Source organism: Mustela putorius, unplaced genomic scaffold (assembly GCF_011764305.1).
Source record: "Mustela putorius furo isolate JIRA1106 unplaced genomic scaffold, ASM1176430v1.1 tig00003870_pilon_pilon_pilon, whole genome shotgun sequence".
Taxonomy (NCBI): Eukaryota; Metazoa; Chordata; class Mammalia; order Carnivora; family Mustelidae; genus Mustela; species Mustela putorius.
Window position 1 is genome coordinate 8,114,196 of NW_025422022.1, and position 21,635 is coordinate 8,135,830.

Here is a 21,635-nt window from a genome sequence, read left to right on the forward strand (position 1 = left end):
AGGCTGGAGTCCTGGTGCTGGGAGCAGGACAGAGACCAGAAGGCACCTCCGAGAGATGCTTTGCGCTTGCATCGCGCACTCTACTGCAACTACCTTGCTATCGTTAAATACGTAAGGCTTACAGGGTGAGCTGAGCGATGACTGCAGTCCCATTGTAAGTAACAGAAAACAGAATCTCAAAGTCTTGCTCCAGTACACAGCCGGTCAGTAGCAGGTCAGTAACTATGACTCTTGCGTCTCTCTCCCTGAAGGCCAGTGTCACAGATCTGCCAATTCTTGTATAATGTCATGCTGCCCTGAAAGTATATGGTACATTTCTAGAGCTCCCATGATCCTAAAAAAGTTGATGCTTAATAAAACCTTTTATGTTTGGATTTATAATTATTTTTAAATTATATTTATATTATAATTATTTTTTAATTATAATTATTTTTTTAATCCTGAAGATACTCAATTATAAAAATAACTTTGGATCACATATGTCAAGAATTACTTCTTATTGCAGTTTCTATCCTCTACAGTTGCTGGGTCATGATAGGTGCTCAATAAATGTTTGTCCAGGTAACTGAACTGAGCTCAGTTCTAGTTTCAAACCTCATCCAGCTCTAGAGGGGCATCCTCAAGACAAAAAAAGGCCAACAGGGGAATAGTAAAGCTCAAGTGGAGATTTCATGCACTACTAATTTCAAGTCTGTTTATTTAAAGTTTCGATTATAGCTATTCTTATGAACCACAGTAATTTGCGAAACTGTTACATCTCTCTTTTAAGAAGGAAGTGATCTGACTAGTCTCAGATACCCAAAATATGTCCCAGAAGACCACTTTAGGGAGCAGAAATATGAAAACAGGGTACCTTGCATCCCTTTATGCGAACAAAAATTTACAGTTGCCTTTCCCACCACCAGAGGGCTCCCTTGTATAGATAAAAATACCATTTGCTGAGGGATTTTTGGTTTTTTTCCCCAAAAGGAAGCGTATCCCCCATGAATTTGTGTTCTGGGAACTTTGCTACATCCCTACTTTTGCAGTCAGATCAGAACTCCCTCACAGTGCCAACACCAACATTTACAAACCTCCAGGCATCTAGATAGAGATTACAAGGGAAGTGCCTTTGTTGCTTTCAAAAGTGCCCCCATGTTTTATGGTCTTAATTCCAACTCTTCTCCCCTTCCTAAGGACTTCAGTCCCTCAGGCATCCCCCTCCCCTCCGGCATGATTAATGCCTCCCTCTGTAAGCCATCATTCCTGTCCACATGTGATGAGCTCTAAAGACCCAGAATCCCCACCACTGATGTGCTCCCTGAGCCGGCTCCAGAATGGCTCTGTTTCCTAAGCTCTTCGCAGCAGAACGTCTTCAAAGAGTAGTACGCCTGTTCAGTCGCTACTTTCTCACTTCTCATCACTTTTCAACCCATTCCAGCCTACTTCTCCCTCACCATTCCAGACTGAAACTGCACGCCCAGGGTCATCAGGGACCTCTCCATTGTCAAATTTGATTGGACGTTTCTTTCCCTTCTTAGAACCGCTCAGCAGTAAACTCTTTCAGGTAAACGCTCCCTTCTTGGCCTCTGGAAACCATCGGTGCCTGGTCTCCCCATCATCTGCCTGGTTCTTTCCTATTTCTCAGCTCCGTCTCCTCTACCGCTACCATGGTTCCCATTCCCAATCTCTCTACAGGTGATCCTCGTCAGTCCACGGACGTAGTACTATCTGGGAGTTGCAGCAGACTCCTGCATCTGTTCTCCTTTGCCCAGGTTCCTCCTCCGCATTCCTGGTTCTTCCCTCCTTCCATCGGAGTGGCCTCTCCACACCGACATGTTTCACAAGCATCTCAAAAGCAACAGCCCACGCACAGGACTGTCTACCTCGTCCCCACCCACTCTTGTTCCTCCTCGGTCTCCCCCCATCTCAGAGCACGGCACCACCACCCAGCTCAGATTCAAGCTCCAAACTCCCTTTTCCCTTCTTTTCTACCAACATCCATCAGCAAGTCCACTTCCAAAATTCATCAAGAGGTCGTCATTATCTTTCCCTCTAAGTCATCACCAACAACAAGTCCCTGTAGGCCATTGTCATCTTTCCCCTGGAGGACCGCGGTAGCTTCCAGCTGGCCTCCCTGCCTTGCCCTGTTGCAATCCGTCCTTTATGCAGTCTTTCTAACACGTATCGTGTGTCACTCACCTCCTGAGATTCCTTCAAAGGCCTCCATGGGACCTGGAACAAACCCCAAACTCCTTCCCCTGCCCTCAAGGTGCTGCCTCATCTGAACCCTGCGGCTCCCCCGCCCCCACTGCTCTCCCCTTAGCCCTTTAAGCTCCAGATAGGCAGCCTCGTTCCCTCCACCTAAATCCCTTCTCTCAGCAATCCCCGTGATCGCCTCCTCCTCCTGGCATCAAGTCAGAGATGAAGAGATCAGGGAGTGCCCCCCACAGCCATACTCCAGGTCATCTCTCTGCTTCCACAACACTCATCACCACCTGTGAATTTGCCTTTTCTCTCTGCACTAGAACTTAAGCTCCTAGAGAGCACGGACCTTGCATGTCTTGTTCAGTGCTATACAGATATCTCAGTGCCTAGATCATTATGTTCCTGGCACATATTAAGAGCTGCATATATATTGCTGAGTAAATGAATAAAACAAAGAAATCGAGAGCATCCATGAATGAATGTGTGTGCTATCCACAGGTCTCACAATATCTTGCCCTTACATCCACACGGAGACCTGCTGCTCATCCACTAACGACCTGCTGGGCCACCCCCTCTCTAAAGGCTAAAACAAAACAGACTGAAGCCACAGATCTCCAAATGCCCAGGCTTATAGTGTTAGCTCCTTCCTGGATAACTTCATGCCAATCTCTTCAATCTCTCTTGGATAGGACAGTATCTTCCTTCTTACTACCCAGCAGAGAAGTGCAGTCTGAATGCTGGTCCTGTTCTCCCTCCCTTTATTTCAACTTCTTTGACATGGGTGTCTAAACCTACACAGCCATCATGCCTCTTTTTTCTCTCCTGTCCATTTCTAAAGCCTTTCTGCAATTTCATTTTTTTCCTTTCAATTATTGACAGTAGGAGTGGATCTCTACTGGATTCCTAAAACTGAAATTTACACGGTTGCCTAAAAGATAAATGGAAAAATGTCACGCCACAATCGCTTGCTAACAATCCAGTCTCACCCTTGTCTCTTATCTTCCTCCATCCCGAATTCCTGGGAGATGAAAACCATTACTTGCTTCTGGAGACTTCGTCACGTGAACCCAGTGGCCTTTTTACTACCTTCAGAAAGCTGTAAATAGCCATGCCCACAGATGAAACACTTTATCTCTCCCTCTTCTGTGACTAAAATATATCTCCAAGGATACACAGTCAATTAAAAATTGATTCCCATTTAAACTTCATTTAAACTTTTCTTTTTCAAATGGATTTTCAGGAGAAAAATGCTGCTTGTAGGCCCAACATAAACTCCCCACCATCTGTCTAGATCTTTCTCTCAAGCTCCAGGTTCAAATATTCAGTCGTCTTAGATAGATCAACTCAGATGTTTGCTAGGCATCCCAACCTCAGCTCCAGTTTCTCACTTCCATACCTCCTGTTCTTTCCTCTTCTTCCCTTTCTCAGCTGAAGTCACCACCACCACCACCACCCCCAGGCATTGCCACATCAAAAGCCCAGAAGCCAACACTAATTCCTGCTGTTTTCTACCGTCATCCATGCTGGTCTGTCAGCAAGTCTTATCTTTCCACTATTGACATACACGGAACTTTTACCCATTTTTCTGTCTCCACATTTGCCACTCCAGAGCAAGCCATTACTGTCTATCCAGACACAAGCAGTGGGCTCTTAACCAACCTTCTTGCCCCTCTGGAGTGTATAGTATGCTCAACCCACCTCGATCTTTCAAAACCATAATCCAGACCATTTAGGAAACACATTTTATGAAATGGTGTAACGGTGGTACAGAATTTAGCACTTACTTAAAGGCATAGCTTTGGTGGGCGAGAGTGGTATTTTTTTGAACCCTGTTCTCATCTTGATTTTTGACTAAGCATTTCTTGCGCAGACTTGACAGAGGCAAGAGACTGAGAAAAGTCCTTGGAGACAAGTCCTGCCTGGCAAGGCAGAGCCAGCCAAGAGCACTGATTATACCTGTTATCTTACTGGTGCCCTTCCTACAAAGATTCCAAGACACTTGAGCCTGACCTGTCTTCTAGTAGGCAGCAAACCTTTCATTTCCGCTGCTTACCTGGAAGGTATCTTGATTGCCTCAAGTAGTACTGTTTAGCTGTTGAGGCAGTTGACAGTTCAGAATCAGATTTTAGGGGAAAAGCAGCAGGTAAGCTCTTGTTTTCCCCTGCAGAGTGGTGGGAGCCAGAGGGGACAGAGTCTGGAAGCCTTAAAAATCAACATAAAGCAGCATTACAATATGAAAACATGTGAGGATGACAGCTACCGTGTTCTCACCCACCCCCTGCTCATCTTTTCAAGGGCAAGGTCACCTCACTTAAATGGTTTCCATCAGTGTCCTTTTGCTGACCGGGAAACTAAATGACAACTTCTTCCCCAACAGATACTGGGCTGTCCACACAATCCTTTTTGATACTAAACATTATGTGACAGATAGCTGTATATCTGAGAAGCACATTGCCTGTGTGTAATGTTTCTAGCTTTCCGGCCACTGCTACAGTTGTGGATTTATGACAGGGGAGGCCGGCACGTTGAAAGGAAAGACAATCATAGCCCCTGTCACCTGTCTATGAAAGCAACGTCTGTCAGTAAGGTTGTCTGGGACTCCCTCGGACTGACCCTGTCTTGGTTGGCCCTTTGATCTTCTGGCTGCCCAACCTGCTCTGGGGTAGCCCTAGACAAAAGTGGGACCCTTTCATTCAAAACACCCTCACTCGTTTCTGGCTCCCTTTCCCTCTCCCTCAGCCCACCGTAGACCTACCAACGGCTGAAATCCTACCCGTTTTCAAAACTGCTCTTACCAAAAAGACTTTGCTGTCCTCCACAAAGTGATCTGCCCATGAACAGAACTCTGGAGCTCCTTAGAGCTCCTTTATTAGCAGAACCTAATACATGTTCTGTTCTTGTGGTACATATTTCCACTGCTATACATTCGATGGGATGAAGACAGACTACATCCTGTTCCTACCTTTGCTTAATACCATCTAGGTGTTTAGTTAACTGTCTACCGCGCATGCATACAAGTGTAAGTATAAATATCTTGCTTTCGTTTTGTTTGCTAAAAAAAAAAAAAAAAGACAACCTAATAAGTGAAACTTTCACACTTTAGTATTTGATCCGTTGTATTCTTTTTGAGTCAGCCTATGCAGAGAGTAGCAGAGCGCATTCAATTCACCAAGTATTGTACAGAAGAGAGGCAGACATCTCGATAAGTTTTGAATTAGGCCTCATCTGACTTTAGGCGACCTGTTTATCCAACCTGTCTGACTCTCAGTATTCTGTTCTACACTATTTTTACTGGAGCATGAAGATTACAAATTAAAATTTAGGTAGGCACTTAATATATGCCAGTATATTAATAATAATTATTGTTATATGTCTAAATTATATAAAGCCATTTGAAGATACTAAAAAGTGAAAATGGAATACACATTAAGAATTCATTGTCATACAGTTTTTCTAAAGACTTTCAAGAGAAAAGGAATAAATGTTATTGAAGACATTCACCCATTGTTCCCTTGCCAGAATTAAGCATATGGACTACAAACTTGATTTTAACTATAGATTTTGATTCAAATCTCTTCACCTAACACATGATAAAATTCAGCTGGAATTGAGATGACATAGGTTTAAAAAAAAAGTTTTCAAGTCATCTACACAGTACATCAATGCAGATGCAAATAATTATTTTTTTAAAAAAGCAACTATGTAGCTTAACTTGACATCTATAAGTTTTTATCATAAATTAAGTCATTTTATTTCTTATTTCTTAATAGTAGATAGAAAACAGTAAACAATTCATAAGATGAAATATGAAGATTAACTATAATTATTTCATGGTGTGAGCTGATAAAGTTCTAAGTACCTTATTCCATAAAACCCTGAATCTTCAAAAAATTATGTATAACGTATATCTGTAGGTTCTGAAAAAAGTCACAGTTTCACAGAACATTCTAGTACATTTAAAAGAATAAGCATCATTGGGCTCTAGTGCTTTAGTGGTTCTGAATTCCCATGCTTTCCAACACTGGCTAACATACTGATTTCTAATGTGGGGTCTTCTTTTCCCTAAGAGAAATACGTATAGGACAACAAAGCCTTCTGAGCTGAAGATGGCAGTCTTCTGACATGTCCCTTTGTCTATCATCTCAAAGGTTGTTATGCATTCATGCCACTCCAGATTCGAAATGCTGAGAGGAGTGACCCTCTGGCATAAAGTGGAAGGGGGATTAAGCATGTTTGTTCTCAAGTTCGTGTACTTTACGGAAGAGTACCTATGGAACTTGAGCATCTGGAAACCTACTGACAAAGAATTATCCAAGCGTAAGTCCTCCTGACAGAACCTTCCATGTATTTCAGAGACATGTGTGTCCCAAAGTAAATGCCAGCTAGCTATTAGATAAAATTCTCTGCCTCCTGCCAATATTTTTCTCCCTCTTTTGTTCCAAAGAGAGAGGAAAAAAAAAAGACAGTATTTTTCCAAGCTTTTGTTCATAAAATTTAACCCACCCTCACCTCAAAGTTGAAAAGTGCACTAATGATGACTTAACTTAGAAAAGGGACTGCCGGAGATACGAAACTTCCAGAAAAAGTTTAAGAAATGATCAAAAGAGTTTAGAATAGCAAATAAATTAGCGAATCTGAGCACCATCAGAGGAAACCCGTTACTTTTATAGATTGTGCTTTGCTTTTCTTCAAATAGGCATACAGATTTCAAATGGGAATGATGGCGATCATAATTCAGTAGGGCACACTAACAACTTCACAAGAACTCTTCCCCACCCCCGCCGGACACACACAACACTCAGCCATTAATTCTGAGAATCATTACCGCGAGAAGTCAAGATTCTTACCTTCCCAGAGGTATGCGTAGAGATCTGGGGTATGTGGAAGAAAACAATGGTAAGCTACTTATTGTCTTTTAACATCTTCAGTTATACATAATGAGTAATATAAGTTGATGTATGATAAAAATATATTTTCCTGGAATGTGAAATCTTACCGAAATGGAGAATCTTTTTTCCTCTTTTCTTTGAATACATTCATGCTTGGCTTCTTGGAATGGGAGGCTCCGAGATCACAGTCCTCAAATTCTTCCCAGCTGTCTCCAGACTTGAACACAGTCTGACCCCAACGCCTCCTAGCACTTTTATGACCCAGTGTGCCATTTGGCTTCTGTGGTGGAAAATCAGTCATCATCACCTGTAGTCATTTGCTGAGTTCCTTTTATGCGTAAATTATTCTAGTTGATACCCAAAGTACCCATCTCAAGGAGGATTCCATAAAGTTAAGAAGATACATATATACAGGTTGAAAAGTATTAACAAAAACAGGTAGCACATGCTAAAAATATGATAGGAGTTCAGAGGGAGGAAAGATCTCTGGATTTGGGCTGGGGTGAGACTTTATTCAGGATCAGAATTGACTCCTCACTGATGTATAATTTGGAAAAGTTTCATGTGTGACTGTGTCTCTTTGGACAAGTGACTTCTTAAAGCCTTGTTTTCTTCCTCCTTAAATGGAGATATGCAGTATTTCTCTAATTAGTGTTTCTGAATTTAATATAAAATATCTTGAAAGTCCTTAGGATATGGCCTAACATATAACGAGAGTTATACTAAGGTTAGGTGGTATGGTTGTTATTACTATTCTTGTTGTTCCAGAGTTTGGAAGAGGAAATATACAGAGTATGACTTTTTAATAGAAGAGTGCCAGGGGCACCTGAGTGGCCCAGTCAGTGAACGTTCAGCTCTTAATCTTAGCTCAGGTCTTGATCTCAGGGTTGTGAGTTTGAGCCCCACAATATGTTGGGCTCCATATTGGGCCATGGAGCCTACTTTAAAAAAAAGGGGGGGGAGTGTGGGGGGAAGAAAGAAAAAAGAGAAAAGTGCCAGAGTTTGTTCCAGGAAGAAAGTATAGACCAAGCTTATCAAAGCAGATGGTTGGTGCTGGAAGTTGTGGAGGATGGGGCTGCAAAGACAGACTGATGCCAGTGTTTGAAGGCCTTCAGTGTGTCTAATGCGTTGCAGCTCTCCCGTGGGCAGTAAAGAACACTGGATGTCTTTGAGCTAAAAAGTGGTGAGATAAAGGCAGCATTCTAGAAGGCCAAGCTCTTCAAATAGGAAGTCTTTACAGTTATACTGGCATGGTCATGAAAGAATACATTTGCTCTTAATAAGGAATAAAAGGACTGAACTTTGCATCTCCCTGAACAGAGGTCAGAGGAGAGTGTGGCACACACTGCCAGGTTGCCCACTCAGTAGCCATTCTTCCCATCTTCCTTTCAATATACCTCCTTAAAATACATGAAATCCCAGCCTCCTTTGCAGTTCTATGTAGCCATGTGACACAATCTAGCCAATGAGTTGTCAGTTTAATTGTACAGGAGGGACTTCCAGGAGAGCTATTTTTGGACTCCCTTGGCATGCCAGTGGCTTTCACTCTTCCCTCTTCTAAAATGCAGAAGCTACCCCAAAGGAGCAGCAGCCATCTTGTGGCCAGAGGAATGAAAGCAGCCTGCTAAGTATGGCGGAACAGGAAGACCGAAGCAGTCTGGTGGTGCCTTCTATAATCTGCACCAGCCCTGGTTTGGCCCACCATCTGACTTCTTGTTATGCAAGCAAAAGCCCATTATTGTTTGAGCCTCAGTGGTCCGTTTTCCATCATAAGTCACAGAAGAGTATAATCCTAATGGATGCAGACAGGAAGGGCAGGCATGACTAAAAGTTTCAGCCTGCTTGTTTCGGGACACTGGCTCTATCGATAAAAATAAGGAATGAGGAAGAAAACCTGCCCTGGACCACAGAGTGGTTTTATTCAAATTTACCTGGGGCAGTTGGGGTGGTACATAAATGGGAAAATCCAAAAGGCAATTGAAAATCAAGGAATTTGGAGGCATATACAGCTAAGTTCGGGCAAGAAGATGTTTAAAGAATGGATATGCTATTGCTTGGAGCCCGTGGTGCCTTAGTGATGGCTGATGACAGAAATAGTGTTTGCTGACCTCTATTATACTGTTGTTTTCTTTGCCAGGGAAAATTAACTCTAGACTAAGGAGAATGAAACAATCTAAGATCCCAGATGAGTAGAGCTAATCAAAGGTTATAGTTAGCGGAGCGAGACCTCTTATTTCTGTTGAGTTGTTCTTCCGGGCGCTGATGCTCTAGGCTGCTGGATCATGTCAGTAATATCAAAATGTCTGAGAAGACTGGAAAGGGGCAAATATAAATAATGTTTTAAAATAGAAGGTGGATTTTTGCAAATTACACTTTAATATGTTTGGTATAGGATAAGGGCAAAGACTCTGAATTCAGTTATTAAAGGGAAAGTTTTTGAGCACTGAGGGAAAAAATGTGGGTAGATTGTATAGGCCACCATTTTTTCTACAAAGCAAACTGAATATATGTGGTCTCTGTGGCCTTCAACAGAGTAGCTGACAAAGTCTTTGATTCATTTCATTTGAAATGAAGTGACAAAAGGACAACAAAGGTGGGTCAGTACTGTTACAGACTCAATGTTTATTTTCCCCCCAAATTTATATGTTGACATTTGTACACACACACACACCCCAAATTTATACCCCAAATCTAATGTGATGGTATTTGGACAAGTGGCCTCTGGGAGGTAACTAGAGATTAGATGAGGTCATGAGGATGAGACCCTCATGATGGGATTAGGGCCCTCATGAAAGAGATCACAGAGAGTTTGCTTTCTCTCTCTGCCATGTAAGGACAAGGTGAGAAGGCATTTTATTTTTTTTTTATTTTTATTTTTTTTAAAGATTTTATTTATTTACTTGAGAGAGAGACAATGAACGAGGAGAAGGTCAGAGAGAGAAGCAGACTCCCATGGAGCTGGGAGTCCGATGTGGGACTCGATCCCGGGACTCCAGGATCATGACCTGAGCCGGAGGCAGTCGTCCAACCAACTGAGCCACCCAGGCGTCCCGAGAAGGCATTTTATACAAACCAGGAAGAAGGCCCTCACTGGGAATCAAATTGGCTAATAACTCTGATCTTGGACTTCCCGGCATCTAGAAAATAAATTTCCGGCTTAAAGCCTCCCAGTCTATGATATTTTGTTACAGCAGCCCAAGCACACAAAGTATATTATTCAGTAGTCTGACCAAGAGGACTCTCAGTGGGTCAGTGTCACTGTACAAGAAAGTCCTGGTGGCCTGCCCAAGGGCTCACTGCCCTTCTGTTCATCTTGAAGATATAGGAGGAAAAAAAGCAAATGAACAACTGAACTAATGCATAGTTAGTGACATGCTAGGTAGAATGGTTGAACTGACAAGACAAAAATAATTTAGAAATTGCAAAGGTAAAAGTAAGGTCTTGCAATTTTTTGAATCCTAGATATCATACTTTGTAATTTGCAAAAATCTCATACACAAGAAAGAAGTAAAGAATGTGTGATTTAGCAAAAGCACTTGTGGAAAATAGACTTGGGAATTTTAGTTGACAGAATGTTCAATCCCTTCTCTGGAAACTATTAGCTATCTAAAAATTGAGCACTAGGATACTGGGTCGATAACTTCGTGAATGCATACAAGGCCTTAGCATAATACATGGCACTTAGCAGATATTCAATAAATATTCATTTCTTTTCTTTTCCTCTCAGTATGAGTCAACGTTTGATGTACCTCCCAAGAGAAAAAACAAAAAAACAAAAATGTAATCTTTGGTGACACAAGTGCACATATGGTTCTGGAATGTTGGAGGTGATTCACCCATGATTTATACTCCCTGCCCATGGTTTGCCTCTACTTCTGGCAGCCTCTTTCTAAATGGGAAGCAGGATGGAGAGGGGACTCAAAGTCTCCTTCCGACACAGGAACGAAGGATTACTCAGTCATTGGTGAATGATGTCATGTGTGGAGTGCGAGGGAACTTGGGATGTTTCTTCTAGAGAAGAGGACAGGTAATATAAGGTCTATTTTTAGAGACCTGAATGGCTGCCTTTGGGGAAGAGTGATAAACTTTTATTAAAAGCTACAGAAGGGACACTTGGGTGGCTCAGTCGGTTAAGCGTCTGCCTTTGGCTCAGGTCATGATCTCAGGGTCCTGAGGCTCTATCCGTGGGGTGTCTGCTTCTCCTCTGGCTCTCCCTTATGCTTGCGTGTGCTCTCTCTCTCAAATAAATAAAATCTTAAAAAAAAAAAAAAGCTACAGAAAACCAGATGTTAGCTCAGTATAAGAAAGAACTTCTGAATAGTCAGAAGTGTCCCAAAGAGGGGGTGCCTGGGTGGTGCAGTTGGTTAAGCGTCCAACTCTTGGTGTCGGCTCAGGTAGTGATTTCAAGGTTGTGAGACAGCCCTGTGTTGGGCTCCACACTCAGTGTGGAGTCTGCTTGAGAATCTCTCCCTCTGCCTCTCCTGCTCATGTGCTCTCTGTCTCTCTAAAATAAATCAATCCTATTAAAAAATAGAGAAAAGAAATGCCCCTAGATGATGTAGACTCCTAGATGTAGTGTGAACAATTAATTCATCTGTTCAATGGGTAAACTGAGAAGCCAACCACGTAACAGGCACCATTCTGGGTTCAGGGCCTGTACTGATAAACAGACAAACATTCCTGAGCTCTTGGAGCCTACATTCTATAGGAAGAGCCAGATAATAAACAGGACAGATAAGAACCAGGCAATTAATAGTACAGTAGAATAGGATTAGTGCTACAGGGAGCAGGGCTTCTTATATAAGGACGGCGGAAGGGGATAAGGAATTAGACAGTATTCGTTGAGATCTCTCAGTCCTTAAAGTGCCCATGATGCAAATGCATTTGGGAGTGTATATCTTGAGGATACAGCTCATGTGGCCCCCGACAGAGCTCCCTGAACTGAACAAAAGAAGTAGGAAGAGAAAGTCTTAGACAATGCCTGATACTTAAAAAACCCATTCTGTTCATGTTCATTAGTATTTAAAAACAGTATAAAATTACTGTTCAAATCCTTAAGATTTAGGATCAGCTCTCTCGAGTCCCAGAGTCTATTAAGTTCTTTGAGTTCTTTTGCATCTGAGTAACTGTTAAAGAAAAGTCTGTAGCATCCAAACTTCATCACATTTATTTTGGCTGTTTTTCTTTTCATAAACCGTATTAGGATTTCAGGTTATCTCTTGCAAAGCTCCTGCTAGAGGAAGCAGGGACTTTAACATGAGTTATCTTTTATATCTTCTCCCACATTTTTAGGAATAAAATCCTAACTGAGCCTAGAAACTATTGCATCCAAAGTGTCGTTATGGGCTACTTACGGTCGGCATGGTTCGGACAATACTTGGAAACAGTGTTTGTGGCGGTTTCTGCTGTCCCGGCTGCTTTGGCGCTGGCTGGACACTCGTGTTCTGGGGCAGCTGGATGGACTCCAGTGGCTGGTGGCTGTTCTTCAGTTGGGGCTGTCTGACCATCTGGTCATTTATGTCTGGCAGGGGCTTCAATTCTAGATCCCCTAAAGATGGCTTCGATTCTAGTGGTTGCACCTGCTTATTTAAAGATTGTTTCGATTCCAGATGATGTGAGGAAGGGCCTAATACTTGACCAACTTGAAAATACGAGTGTTTCAATGCCTACAAAAGCATGGAAATAAGAAATGGAAAACAGTTGCACCTAAATTTACTGCACATAAATGACTGACAGCAGGCTTGGCATACAGCACTAGCCTAGATCAGCTTCAAAGACTTAGAAAGCATCCAGTTTTCCCCTTCTGCTACCTTCAAAAAGGTAACCAGCAGATGATGATTTAGGACATAAATTTCATTGAAAAAATAAGGTACAACATAGTAGGGAGAATGTAAAACTCACGGGTAATGTCCAGGCAAAGCAACTGTTGTATTTGTATGAAAATAAAATCCAGCTTATAAACACGGGCTAAATTTGATGTGATTAATTCAAACTAAAATGCTAGATACTGAGCATGGTTTTAGAGTCCCTCCAAAGCCATTCGGGAATGAGTTAAGAAAACCTTCTAAGGAGTTCATGTTAAATGATTAACTAGAACATATAAAATTCAGGGCCACTCTTAGCCTGAGGATAGCTACATGCCTACCAGCAGTAAGAAAAATTCTAGGAAAGGAGATTACAAGTGGATATGTGTTAGAGCTTACTATAGTAATGTATCAGCAAAGAGAAGTTATTTCTGGGAAGAAAATATAATAATAATAAAAAACGATCACTGTTTGGGTTTTAACCAGATCAGCCAACCAACTACTGCTGCAGCATGGAGGTGGTGGGCTGGAGGGGAGGGCCCCTGACGACCGTCTGGCCACAGGAGTCTACAGGAGTGGTTCTCCCGTGGGTGGGAGGTACGACTGGCATCTAGACATGCTACTAAGGGTGCTGCTGAATATCCTACAATAACAGGATGGTCCACACAACAAAGAAGGATCTAATCCAAATGTCACAATGGCCAAAGTTGATGACAATTGGTCTAGGGAATATCTGAAGCCTTCTGTGCGGCTCAGCTGTGGATACTGATCCCTTTACCCAGTAATCATATGCCTGGATTAAAGGAGGAAAGTTCCCAGGTTTGCAGTTTGTGTTTGTATGCATGGGGGGAGGGGAGGGAGGGCACCTTAAGGTAGCCAAGCCCAACTACCCTGCACATCCTGCATGAAGCCGGTTCCCACTGATGTGTGAGCACAGCTCTGACCCACAGTTAACAGCAAGGGCAGTTTTTGAGGGGACAGAAGTAGCCTTGTACATGGCTCCTGTATTCTGTAAGTTCACGTCTCCTAACTCAGTCTTCTTGTTTCCACTAAAAAGCAGGGCTATGACATAGTGGGCAAGAAAGAGGTTAAGGGCGGGAGGTATATTTCAGCAGCTGTAGAAAGAGCCTTTATTCTGAGATGTCCCCTACCGCAACCGATGTATGTGTTAATTACACTGACGTTTCTAGTGGAGCTCTACAAATACAGGCAATTTAAATACATCAGTACCTGGCGCACAGAAAGCACTCAGTTTCTTAATTAAGTCCTATTAATTAGTATGTCAATACTCCTAAATTAAAACTGTACTATTTTGGAGCTAGAAACTTTAAAAGTGTGATTTGCAACTTCAAGGCTTCATCTGTAACAATTTTTCCTCTTTAAGATATCAGCTACCATCCTTCAAGAAGAGGTGAGTCTTTAAGAAGGAACTTGTTTTTTCTTGCTTACTCGGGGAATATTTGATCATAGCATAGAGTAAGGATGTATGGAAAATTCTCGGGAAGAAATTAAAATAATCTGCAATGCCAACATCAGGAAAAAAGTATTGCTCACATTTTGATGTTTTGCTTTTTTGCACTTCTTTCTAGTCATGTAATATTTTTATATATATTTATTTTTAATAAAATCATGTTGTATGTATAATAGCCTAGCCTACATTTAAACTTAGCATTTGGGCTTGAGAACTCTCCAAAATGGTTACTTTATTTTAAAAATTCCATTTTTAATGGGAGCAAAGTAGTCTATGTTAGGGATATATATACCTCCAATGCGCAGTTTTTAATGAACTTTGAACATCTGTGGCATAAATCATTATCCAACTTTCTGATTGCTTTCAACGTTCCTGATATACTACATTGCAAAACTTTTTCCATTACTTAGAGAAATAGCCTTTTAGCTGTTTTTTGTTGGTTTGTTGTTTTTGCATTTTACCATAATGAACAATGACTACACATTTAAAAACAATAGTTTTTGGTAATTTTTACTTCTTTTTCTGGTTTTTAAAAAATGTCTCATGCCCACTTCTTTTTTAGGTAAGAGTTAAAGACTTTTATTATATATTTATTACAAAAGTTAACAAATATTTAGAAACAGAAAATGTTAAAATTAGAAAATGTCTCATTTGTTGAAAAGAATTCTTGCTGTTTGTCTTCCAACCTTAGGATTTTTATAAGAGAAAAAAATTTAATTTTTATGTGACCAAATCTGAGTTTTTCCTACAGAGAACAAACTGATGGTTACAAGAGGGGAGGTGGCTGGGGGTGTGGGGGAAATGGGCGATGTGGCCTGAGGAGTACACTTACGATGATGAAAAAAAAAATCTGAGTTTTCCCTTTGTGGTTTCTTCTGTTACTTTTATACTCATCTATCTCTTATCTTGAGATTAAATACTCATGTATACTTTCTTTAGTATAAAGAAAAACCACTAAAAACCACTGTAACAGAGGGATTCCTCTTACCTGACTTGCTGTTGGTCGCTTCTTCGGATCCCAATTCAACATTTCAGTCATAAGCTGAATCGCTTCATTACTGGCATTGGGAATAAGAGTTTTTAGGTTTATAGGAACACACTGGGGAAACCGGAAGTTCATAGAGGATGCAAGCTGGTACCCTTCTGGCCAGTCACTCTGTTTAAGGCATATATAAGTGGGTGGGACAGGAGAGCAAAAACGAAATGGTTTTTAGTGATCAATTTAAAAACACAGGTATAATATAACAATCACTGGTGGTTTAGTGTTGATTTATAGAAACAGAATGAAATATCAGACCTACAACTCAGTGCTATATGTAGTATAGAAAGAATATTAAACTCTTGTCCGTGTTTTAGATCTTAATGATGATACCCAGCCGACTTAGAATAAATAAGGCACAAGTGGTTTATACAAACAGCTGATCATTCCAAAGTCCCTCATAATGTTAGACATTGCATCCACTGTTAGAAACTGCACAAGTTAGGAAATAACAAATTACACGAAGCTTTAATTACTTGTCTAATTTTAACTACAAGGCACATACTAACATAATTAGGCTGTAATTATATGTACTTATTAAGTACATATCAGAGAGTAAGGTCTGGCTGAATGTGGTAGTTAATTGAGAAGTACTCAGGTCGAGGAATCAAATACCCGAGGCAGAGGTATGTAAAATGAAACAGGAAAGGTTAAGAGAAAATGGTCCAGGAACCTGGGATTCTAGAATTGATGCCAATGAATATTCGCAGAGTAAATGGGAAAGAGTCTAAGCGAGGATGGCCACGAGGTCTTCAACTGGTCATGAACCCAAAGTAAATATACAGAATTCTAAATAGAATGTTCCCTTAAGTTCTTAAAGGTAAGAACCCTTTTTTCTTCAGTCTTGAAGGATTCTGGCTTCTTATTCCACCCAATTAAAAAAAAAAGGATAAGAAAAATAACCATTAAAGCATATGCCTATTTGAAAATGAAAATATCAGATAGCTAGGTAAAAATCATAATCAAAAGTTATAACAACTTAAGGACATGAGTACTCACTTTTTTGGGAGTCCCTAAAACTTGGCAAATCTTAAAGATTTCATCGACCTCACTTGTTCCTGGGAAAAGTGGTCTTAATGTATATAGTTCAGCCATTATACTCCCAACAGCCCATATATCAATGGGAGAGCTGTATACTGAAGATCTTAGTAAAACTTCAGGGGCGCGATACCTATGGAAATAGAAAACAAATCAAAACGGGCCATTTTGGTTGGAGTTGGAAAGATGGAAAAATGGTGGGGTTTCATTATACATTTCAATCAAGGAACCAGTGCTAAGTGGCTTCTACGTATTTGGCATTTGCATAGCATGGTGGGGCTCAGATGGACATAACACATTTTCCCTGACTACAAACAGTTGGTGGAGTTGGAGACAAACATAAATGAAATGTCCAAGTGGGCTAAGTTAGGAACTCAAATGAATCAATATGGAAATAAGTCCTGTAAGACAGGGTTGGGGGGGATCTGAACAGAAGCAGAGGTATTCTTAATGAGAACAGTAGCATAATTTATAAAATATATCCATGAAGTATTTATATGAAGGATAGAAAACAAAAGATGAACAAAGACTATCTCTAAGTAGTGGGGTTTTCCTCTTCTTTTTACTTATCAGATTGAAAGTGCTGATTCCTTCAGTGGACTCAGTTCCCGCAACTGACAATATCTTCAGTGCAGAAAAATACCCTATTTATGAGAGCAAAGGTACCTGGTGGAAAAGTAGTCTCAATTCTAACTCCTTTTTTCACACTTAAATGTGTAGATTTAGCAGCCCAGATATTTCACAGTATTGCCTTTTTGCTTCTGTTCCGAGTACCTTTCTTTGACAGGTTTATTGAGATATAGTTTGAATAACATACAGCATATCCATTTAGAAGCGTATGCCTCAGGGGCTTTAAATATATTCAGTGAGTGTGTAATCCATTATCACATTCAATTTTGAATATTTTCATTGGCCCCAAAAGAAACTTCACACCTCTCCAATGTCCCTGTACCCCCAGCGCTAGTCTACTTTCTGCCTCTAGACATTTGCCTATTGTGTGTACTTCACACCAGTGGAACCATATTCTGTCCAATCCTTGTGGACTGGCTTCTTCCACTTAGCATGGCTTTTTTTTTTTCTTTTTAAGATTTTATTTATTTATTTGACAGAGAGAGAGAGAGAGAACACATAAATAGGCAGAGGGGCAGGCAGAGGGGGAGGGAGAAGCAGGCTCTCCACTGGGCAGGGAGTCCGACTCAGGGCTCGATCCCAGGACTCTGGGATCATGACCTGAGCCAAAGGCAGTCGTTCAACCGACTGAGCCACCCAGGCGCCCCACTTAATGTGTTTTCTCGGTGCATCCAGGTTGTATTGTAGCACCTATCAGTACTTCATTCTTTTTACCACCAAATAATATTCCATTATATGGCTGTTGCACACTTTAGTTATCCATTCATCAGTGGATGGGCACTTGGGTTGTTTCCAATTTTTGGCTATTATAAGGAATGCTGTTGTGAACATTCATATATAAGTTTTTGTGTGGGTGTGTGTTTTCCTTTCTCTGAGGTGCAGAGGTATGGAATTTCAGATCCCACGGGAACTATATGCTAAACCACCAAGGAGCTCTGGACTCTCCCGTGCATTTTACATTCACCCCAGCAACGTATGACGGATCCAGTTTCTCTGTGTCCTTGCCAGTACTTGATATTTTTATGAGATAAAACTAATAGTTTTGAAAGTCTTGCCAAGTTTAGATGTTGAAAACAAGTCTTCTCAATTGCATTCCATTTCAGTATAGTGTCTGTATTTACCCAGTTGAAAATAGATACCAAAAACGGAACTGTGCTTCTTCCCCCCAGAAGCTCCCCAGTATTCCCCATCTCAATTAGTGCTGACACCATCCTTCCAGCTGCTCAGTAAACAAAGCAAAACAAAATAAAAACCCCCTTAGAATCATCGACTCCTTTATCTTATACCGCACATCTGACTCATCAGGAAATCCTGGCTGCCCTACTTTAAAAATAGCACCTCCATGGCCACCAGATCCAAGTCACTGTCATTCCCTGCCAGTGTAACAGTCTCCTACCTGGTCTCCCTGCTTCTTCCCTTGCTCTTCTAAAATCTGTTTTTAACCTACCAGTGAGAGTGATACTTTGAAGACCTGGCAGACCCCATCACACCTCTTCTCAGCATTCTCCAGGGGCTCCCCAGTTCACTAAGTTTAACAAGGCATCACAGTCCTTACGATGACCTATAAGGACCTGAGATCTTGCCCCATTTCCTTCTGCAGAATTCACACATGGCTTTCCTGTCTCAAGGCCTCTACACTCAGCATTTTCTTTGCCTGAAGTCTCCGTGCCTTGGCATCTCCTTCTCAGAGAGACCCTCTGTTTGAAATAGCAGCATGCACTTTCCCTCCCCTAGCCCTCCTCCCTGTCCGTTTCCATATTTTATTCTTCTCCATAATAATGTATCATCATCTGATATACAGATATTCTTGTTTTTATTGGAATGTAATACACATGCAGAAAAATGCATGTATCGTAAGAGGACAACTTGATGAATTGTCACAAATAGAATATACCCATTGACCCAGCGCCAAGATCAAGAAACTGGATGTTATCAGCATCCCAGGAGGACCCTCTCTTGCACTCTGGCAGTCACTACTCAAGTAACTGCTACCCTGACTTCTAACAGCAGAGATTAGTTTTCTGTTTTTGTATGTAGAAATGGAATCATACCATATGTACTTTTTTTTTTTTTTTTTTTTTTTTTTTTTTTGTCTGTTTGGCCTCTTAATCTCAGCATTATATCTGAGAGACTCGGTCATGTTGTTGCATGTAGTAACTTTGGTTCACTTTGCTGTAAGGCATCCCACTGGATGAATATATATTATGCTGCATGTGATGGACATTTGGGTAGTTTGGAGTTTGAGACATAAACATGTGAATGTCTTTCTGTAACTCATGATATTTTTAGCTTATTTGGGTTTTTCTGGTTTTATTTTGTTTTAATATTTTATTTATTTATTTGACAGACAGAGGGAGAGAGAGAGAGCACAACCAGGGGAGCAGCAGGCAAAGGGAGAGGGAGAAGCAGGCTCCCCACTGAGCAGGGAACCTGATGTAGGGGTCAGTCCCAGAACCCTGGGATCATGACCTGAGCCAAAGGCAGACGCTTAATGACTGAGCCACCCAGGCACCCTAACTTGCTTATTTATATATGGGATGTCATGTAAGCAGCATGAGATCGATGGTTTTTCTGTTTCTGTTTTTCTGTTTCGTTCACTTCTGTGTTCTGTGTTCACTATTTCATTCCTGAAATAGTGCCTAGCACATAGTAGGTGTTCAACAAGTGTTTGTTGAATGAACGAATGAATGAATGAATGAAATCTCTTTTCCTTCAGAATAGTTGTGACCCAGTCTTTCTCTCTCCACAGAATGCAAAATTCAGTTTAATATTTTGTTTTAAATACTCAAAATGGAACCTCTAGAAAGCTATGTTAATGACACACTATAGTAAAGCTTCAACATAGACTTACTTCTGCCTCTACAGAGTTGCATAAAGGTACTCACCATCTGGTAGATACATAATCAGTATATGGTGGCTGTGATCTTAATTCTCTTGCAAGTCCAAAATCAGCAATTTTCACAAGTTCTGGACCCATACAAAGCAAGTTTTCTGGTTTCATATCCCTATGAAAAAAACCTTGGTAACGTAGAGAGGAAAAACAGTAATTGAGCATTATGTCTAAACATATTTGACTTCTCAACAAAATATAACTGAGCCTCTCTGTTGGAATTAGGGATGTGAACTTGGGGAGAAAAATCCATATTTATTATCTTAAAACTGATGGAGGTGGGGACCCTGCTTTCAAAATTTGATAAGGAAGTTTACACAGTATATGAGGCCACTTAAAATACCCACTTAACACATATTTCTGTTTGTGAATCCAGTAAATTCAAGCACTTGGGCTAGATACTGCCACATTCCAATTATCTCCAGTAATATGCACAACTTGAAGGAGGTATTATGGTCACTATTGTGTAGTAAATGAGGAGGGAGACGCCCAGAGAAAAGAAACCTAATTAAAGCCCCAGCATTAGGGGCTTTACCATAATTAGGCTTACATCACTTGTTTGAAAAGTCCATTAAACAAAAATAGAACTCCACACATTTTATCCAGTTCCTTCATTTACAATTACTTTATTTAATAGCTCAGTTCTCCCCTGGCAGCTGCCTTATTGAAAAATGCAATTATTTACCAATTCAGTATGTAAAATAAATGGTTACTGAAGCTGAGAGGCAGGGCAATGAAACTGAGGCAGAAAATGCAGCAAGAAGAACATGAAAGCCCTCTTGTACATTTCTTTCTTTTTTTTTTTTTAAGATTTTATTTATGTATTTGACAGAGAGAGATCACAAGTAGGCAGAGAGGCAGGCAGAGAGAGAGAGAGAGGAAGAAGCAGGCTCCCCACTGGGCAGAGAGCCTGATGCGGGGCTCTATCCCAGGACCTTGAGATCATGACCTGAGCCAAAGGCAGACGCTTAACCCACTGAGCCACCCAGGTGCCCCTCTTCATGTATTTCTAAGGGGGATCTAAAGTTTGCTGGCTATAGACAGATGGCCTGTCTTCCAGTGACCTTGCAAGGTGAGAGAATCCAGAAGGGTCCTGGTCATCAGTTGTAGTCATCGTCGTGAGGGGGTTTTCATGTAGTTGTAGCCTAAAGATTTTAAGTCAAATCTTAAGCCCGAGCTTTTTGATTCCTGCTAAGCCTGTGTGGACTTTATGTATGTGACATCTACAACAGTTTTGTCCTCAGTTTATCTGGGACTTCTTACTCAAACTAGTTGTTGAGATCCATTTCACAAACTTTCAAGGGAAATACACTGCACTTTTGTAACATGAAGACCAGAACAGGAGCACACGTGGTGGTGAGTAAAGCAACATAAAATCATACAGAATGACACCAGTTGTGTATCTGCACAGTTGACATTTCCCCCATTCTCACAAATATATCAGTAACTTGGTCCTTATTTTAACTAAAATAATAGTCTTGTTTTTAGTTAGCTACTATTTAAAAATATTTACTCAAAATATTACATCTGAGATCTTCTCCACTACAGCAAGAATAATGTAGCATTCGTAACACTATCTGTTGTTCTTGGGATCTGGTGTCCCCAATCACTGCATCATCGGTTGTATAACCAACCATACGTTATTCATATTATTTACTTGTAACAGCAGTTTTTAACCCCCAAAGTA

General features: G+C 40.9%; 1 protein-coding gene across 5 annotated transcripts in view; it reads right to left on the reverse strand.

The window, feature by feature from the left end:
• The window catches only part of MAK (male germ cell associated kinase), a 57,364-nt gene that overhangs the window by 12,337 nt on the left and 23,392 nt on the right, over positions 1-21,635 (reverse strand). For all 5 annotated transcript variants that reach the window (XM_013056834.2, XM_045066993.1, XM_013056835.2 and 2 more), the window contains exons 6-11: positions 19,944-20,076; positions 16,390-16,561; positions 15,340-15,507; positions 12,431-12,742; positions 7,184-7,356; positions 4,241-4,389 (exon numbers count right to left, since the gene is read on the reverse strand). In XM_013056834.2, coding sequence (XP_012912288.1) covers positions 4,241-4,389; positions 7,184-7,356; positions 12,431-12,742; positions 15,340-15,507; positions 16,390-16,561; positions 19,944-20,076 — 1,107 coding nt within the window. The remainder of the gene's footprint in view (positions 1-4,240; positions 4,390-7,183; positions 7,357-12,430; positions 12,743-15,339; positions 15,508-16,389; positions 16,562-19,943; positions 20,077-21,635) is intronic.